Source organism: Trichechus manatus, unplaced genomic scaffold (genome assembly GCF_000243295.1).
Source record: "Trichechus manatus latirostris isolate Lorelei unplaced genomic scaffold, TriManLat1.0 scaffold00181, whole genome shotgun sequence".
Lineage (NCBI taxonomy): Eukaryota > Metazoa > Chordata > Mammalia > Sirenia > Trichechidae > Trichechus > Trichechus manatus.
In genome coordinates this window covers 2,800,752-2,806,751 of record NW_004444117.1, presented here as the reverse complement: position 1 = coordinate 2,806,751, position 6,000 = coordinate 2,800,752, and the positions used below count along the sequence as shown (strand labels likewise).

The 6,000-nt window shown below is 38.8% G+C and overlaps 1 protein-coding gene across 2 annotated transcripts in view; it reads right to left on the bottom strand.

Moving 5' to 3' along the window:
• CANX (calnexin) overlaps positions 1-6,000 on the bottom strand; it is a 30,580-nt gene that overhangs the window by 4,080 nt on the left and 20,500 nt on the right. For both annotated transcript variants that reach the window (XM_023741448.1, XM_023741449.1), the window contains exons 8-12: positions 5,698-5,887; positions 3,268-3,381; positions 2,846-3,002; positions 1,437-1,652; positions 697-816 (exon numbers count right to left, since the gene is read on the bottom strand). In XM_023741448.1, coding sequence (XP_023597216.1) covers positions 697-816; positions 1,437-1,652; positions 2,846-3,002; positions 3,268-3,381; positions 5,698-5,887 — 797 coding nt within the window. The remainder of the gene's footprint in view (positions 1-696; positions 817-1,436; positions 1,653-2,845; positions 3,003-3,267; positions 3,382-5,697; positions 5,888-6,000) is intronic.

Genomic DNA, 6,000 nt, shown 5'->3' with positions numbered 1-6,000 from the left:
GTGGGGAGGGCAGTTGAACAAGGTAGGAGGAACAGTAAAAAATGGATCTGGCAGGGAGTACAGTTCTGAGAGTCAGATTGACTGGGGCATAGACACTCAGAACAGTGGTAGGGAATAAGGCTAGAAGGGACCTTCGGATCCTATTACAATGTGCCCCAAATGCAAGGCGAAGCATAATCTTCATTTAGTAGGAACAGAGAAAAGCCTAAACAAAACTGCCATTTTTTATAATGATTTCATGCAACAAGGGCTAAACAAGAAAAACTAACAATAAAGCTGTGGTAATTCCAACTACATATTTTTTGGGAGGGTGGAGACGGCAGGGGATGAGAAATGAAAGATCAAATCACAAAAGTATAAGAATAGAAACAGCTATGCCAGAAGTAAAAGCTGCTCTGTGCCCAGAACGCTAGTTTTATATCTAAGCTTATTTTTTTAGAGAGCGGCTACCAAATATTAAGGAGAGTATTAATTATATGGTGGTCTAAATAACACTAGAAACTGAGGGACTATAAATCCTACCGCCATCTAGGCACAATAAATGGCCATTGAGGATTAGTGAATCAAAGTTTCAGACTTTTATTTGGCACCACGAAATCTGGCCCAGTCATTACAGAGCTGCTACAGAGAAAACTTGAGGCAATATATCAATTATTTTTAATTCCTTCTAAAAGCGATTCCAAAGAAAATTCATACCTTTCCAGAGCAGCAGAAGAGGATAACAAGAAACACAGGTAGAGCTACGGTCAGAATGTAGACTACCCAAAGCCAAGGGCGCTCTTCAGCTGCCTCGATCATCTGGCCCACGACTCCTGGCTGAAAAACAAGACAGGCCTGATGGCAAGTTCTGGCTTTTGACACCAACTACAGGCTGCAGTGTCCCACTATTCAACTACTGCATAATACTACTCAAGCTCCTCCTTTTTCAAACAGTTCAAGCCAAGATGTTTTTATTAGGTACAAAGGGAATTAAGAGAAAAGCCTCAATTTTCATGCTCTCCTTATCATCAAGGTGACTTCACTTTTTTAAGTGTGAAAGCTGGTTTCTTAATCACCTGCAAAAGGCTCCCTTAACCTCAGGAACCAGCAAATGAAGAATTTCTTGATCTCAATGACTGTGGCTCTCCAATTCCCAGCTCTGCCACATGACCAATTGTTTGAAAATTCCATATACTGAGTAAACCAAAATTCAACATTTAAGAATGCATTAAAATATATCCCACCTATATCACAAATAGAGAACCTAAAAGCCACTATATTTAGACTAATGAAATCATGTCCAAAAACCCAATACTTCGTCTTTAGCAGGCAACTTACTGTCACACCTTTTATGCCAATACTCCCAATTAAGGGGAAACACAAACCCTAAAAAGATAACTTTTTACAAAAGTAGGAACTAGTTACCTGCAATGACAGAGAAACAAGCAAGCACAAACCTCAGCAGCCCCATCAGCAGCTTTCTTCAGACCCCATCCATCACTGGCCCAATCATCAACTACTCTTCGATCATCAGAAATGATAAAGTTGTCGAAAAAAATGTCAGAGGTCATGGACCATAGCTCCAAACCAATAGCACTAAAAGGAGTCATTCTGAAAGGTTCCAGATCTTCAAAGAAATCAGGATTTGGTATTTTCCTAGGTTTCCAGATTCCCTAGAAAAAAATAAAAAGAAAAAATTATTTCAGGTAATTGTCGACAAAAATTTTTTTGGTGAATCTTCTATGTGATAGAGACCTGGTGGCCTTTGGCTGCTAACCAAAAGATTGGCAGTTTCAATCCACCAGCCCTAACCCTAACCCCTGGAAACCCTGTGGGGCAGAGATGTGGACATGGTAACATTAGCAATGAATTGCTATGAGTTGGAATCGACTCAATGGCAATGAGTCTGTGTTTTTTTTTCTTCTATGTGACGAGTTCTGTATGACAAATGTAGTTAAGTGTCAACTTCATGAAATCTGAATGAGCAACAGGAAGAACATAATAAATGCTAGTGATGTGTCAGGCACTGTGCTCAGTGTTTTGCACACTCTACCTCTAGGATTTCTGGACTCCACTACTTTCTAATATCATCCACGACCTTGGTCCAAACCACCACCTCACTATGCCCAGTCCATTCCAGCAGCCTCCACTCTCATCAACTGCCAATGGGGGTGGAAACGTAAATCAATATAGGCTTTTTCAGTGATGATTTTAAATGTACACGATCTCCAACCAGCAATTTTACTTCCAGTAAACTACCCAGAGAAACACTTAATACATACACCCAGATACGTAATAAGGATTATTACTGCAGCACTACCTCTAAAAGCAAATCAGCAATCCACCTAAGTGGCCAACAAAAGGACAATTTTTCGTTTATCTTATTGTTTGCACAATTAAAAATACTTTAAAAAACAGACAAATACAGTGTGTGCATATATAGACAGACCTATGTTTTATACTTTAAGTTTGACAAATAAAGTGGAAACCAGTGATTATAGCAATGAGCAGCCGTGCCGTGGTTGAAGCTCCCAGTCACATCTCAATCATCTCTCCATCACATCACACAGACTGCCAATCTTGAGATTTGGATCCTGTGGCGGAAGCACTCTCACCAAGTTTTCCATTTTTCTTTTCTTTTTGTTTTTAAACTTACATTACAAAGCAACAATGAAAACTATCTTCTCTAGTCTCGGTCTATCTTTGTAGCAATTAAGCTCTTTCTCTCTCAACTTACGAAGTTTACTTTGTTTTTAATTCAATAGTGTGAATCTGGTGATCAACCTGGCAACTTCACTGCAGACAAAACTTGTAGCTGAATACTAAAAGACCAACAAAAACAAATCAACCATTGAGAGGCACAAACCTGGTAGTTAGGATTGTCAATCATGGGAGGCTTCCATTTACCCTTATAATTGGGGTTGTCGATCATAGGTCGCTGCCAGACACCACACCCAGGAGCAGACTCACATTTCGGGTTGGCAATCTGAGGAGCCTCCCACTCTCCATCCATATCTTCATCCCTGTGGAGGTATAAATAACAAGTTACAAATGGTTTCTGTGACACAGCAGCAGTCCCAGCGCTCCGCTGAGATACTGACGGAATACTTTTAGTGCCACACTGTAAAACATCAAGTCTTCTCTGGCATCTGATGACAGCTGGATTAAAAAAAGAAAACGCAATTAAATTTGTCAAGCTCTACACATAAATTTAGGTATTTTGGCTGTATTTGAACTTTTCTTCAATGAAAAAACCAGGTAATTTAAAAAGCTAACTAAAGCTCTTACCAATCCTCTGGCTTCTCGGCATCTGGGTCAGGTACATATTCTGGCTCATTATCTAACCAGCCTTCAGGTTTTGTGGCCTCCTCATCTGGAATCTTAGCAGGGGCATCTTCATCCCTTAACCATAAAAGAAAAAGCCAAGAATGACAACACTGGCCAAAGAATCACAGTGTGGTCCCACTTTCTGAATCTGAAACAGGGCAATCTACAAATATTTAGGTCTTACTTAATAGTCCTTCCTAGAAAATATTTGGAAATCATGTATCTGTTACTATATGTGGATATCATATTATCTGATAAGCACGTGAAAATATACTCAACATCATTAGCCATCAGAGAAGTGCAAATCAAAATCACAATGAGATATCACTTTACACCCACTAGGATGGTTATAATAAAACTCTCATACACTGTTGGTGGGAATGTAAAATGGTGCAGTCGCTTTGGAAAAGTCTGGCAGTTCCTCAAAATGTTGAACATAGAGTTGCCATATGACCCGGCATTCCACTCCTAGGTATACACCCAAAAGAAATAAAAACACATGCTCACACAAAAACTTGGACATCAATGTTCACAGCTGCATTATACCTAACAGCCCCAAAGTGGAAACTCAAGTGTCCATCAGCTGGTGAATGGATAAGCAAAACATAATATATCCACACAATGGAACATTATTTAATCATAAAAAAAGTATGAAGTACTGATACATGCTTCAACATGGATGAACCTTGAAAGCACTATGGCTAAGTGAAAAGAAACCAGACACAAAAGACCACATGATTTCATTAATACAGAATGTCCAGAATAGGCAAATCCATAGACATGGAAAGTAGGCTAGTAGTTTCCAGAGGCTGAGGGGAGGGAGGAGTGCAAAGTGAATGCTAATGGGGTAGCGGGTTTCTTTTTGGGGTGATGAAAATGTTCTAGAATTAGATAATGGCGAAGGTTGCACAACTTTGTGAATATACTAAAAACCACTGAATTGTATACTTGAAAAGAGTGAACTTTATGGTACGTGAGTTATATCTACTAAAGGAAAAAAATTCCTCTTAAAATAAAACTTCACGAAGAAATGTCTAATTTCAAAGTTTTATCAATTGCCATAAGACAGTGCCACTTTAGCTGGTAAGCGAAGTCACCTTCTATACTTAGTCAGAATTATGCTTGTTTTTGAATTATGCTAGTTTTAAATTATTTGAGAACTTCAAGAACCTGTATAACATTCACCTCCCCCTCTCAAAAATAAACTTAGCTAAGTAAGGAGTAGTTAAGGCTGAGTCCAAATCTAATGTTCACCAAATCTACAAATAAACGTGGCATTTACACTAATGCAATATGAAAATTCATGTGTACAGCTTACTTTTTTTATTTTTTATTGTATTTCAGGTGAAGGCTTACAGAACAAATAGTTTCTCACAGCTTACTTTTAAGGAGGGAAAAACGTTAACTAGAATTTAATTGCTAAGCTTAAGACAATTCTTTTACAAATGGAAGATCAGTTTTATTATTTCCCTTTGTTCATGTACTTACACTTCTGAAAGCTACTATATTGGACTTAAAATATCCTACTACATGTGGCCACATACAAGAGTATGGCCCTGGTGAATTTCACTTCTTATCACTCTCCAACGTGTACCCAGCATAAAAGACCATACACTGAATTTCCCTATGCAGGTCAAGTTCACTTCTGCTCCTTTACTTCGTCACATGAGGCTGTTCTTCAACCAGAAATACGTTTCCCAGCTTTACCACTCAGTTACTAACTTTCACCACACTCTCTCAATCTGATTTGCTCTGTTGCAAGAAACCATTCCTGGGTTAGGTACACTCAGTGCTCTAATCACCCAGTAACACATTCTAACAGAACCCAGGCCATTTCATTCACTTGGCTGTCTCACAACTGACTGGGAGCTCTGTGTAGGCAGACTGTGTCCTTTCAGTTTGTTTATCATGGCCCAGAACAGCAGATATTTCTGAGTATTGTTTAAATAATTTTTTAAAAACGTTATTTTTTAAATTAAAATGTAATTTAGCATTTTGCTGTTTATAAAACAATGCATGGTTAAGTACTTGGCTGCTGATAGTTCAGTGGTTCGAAACTACTCAGTGGTTCCACAGGAGAAAGACCTGGCGATCTGCTTTGATAAAGATCACAGCCTAGGAAACCCTACGGGGCAGATCTACTCTGTCATATAGGGTCGTTATGAGTGGGAATCTACTTAGCACACGGCAACTACAAAACGGTGATGCAATACAGATGATCACTATGACCCATTTTCAGGCTCAGTCATCTACATTTTTTCCTACAGTTTGGACTACATCATAGATAACTGAAAATATCAACTTTTACTCAACCAATATTTGGTTGTTCAAGCCACATGGAATATACAAAATGTTCCCTAGCACTCAAAAGACAAACCCCCAAAGACTCACCAGTCATCTGGCTTCACAGCATCTGGATCTGCTATTTTTGGTCTTTCATCCCAGTCCTCAGGCTTCTGGTCTTCTGGGTCTTCAATTTCACGTGAAGGATTTACAGGAGGAGTCATGTCACTCAGCAGATTTCCACTGTTCACAACAGACTGGTCAACTAATATCTCAAAACTATTATCTGGATTCAAGACTGAAAAAAAATTAAATGCAATAAAAAATTTATTTAACCCCTCATCCCAAGCTCTCTTTTACCACAATACAAAAGGTCATGACTTCTAACAGAAGGAAGAAAGCACCAAGCAA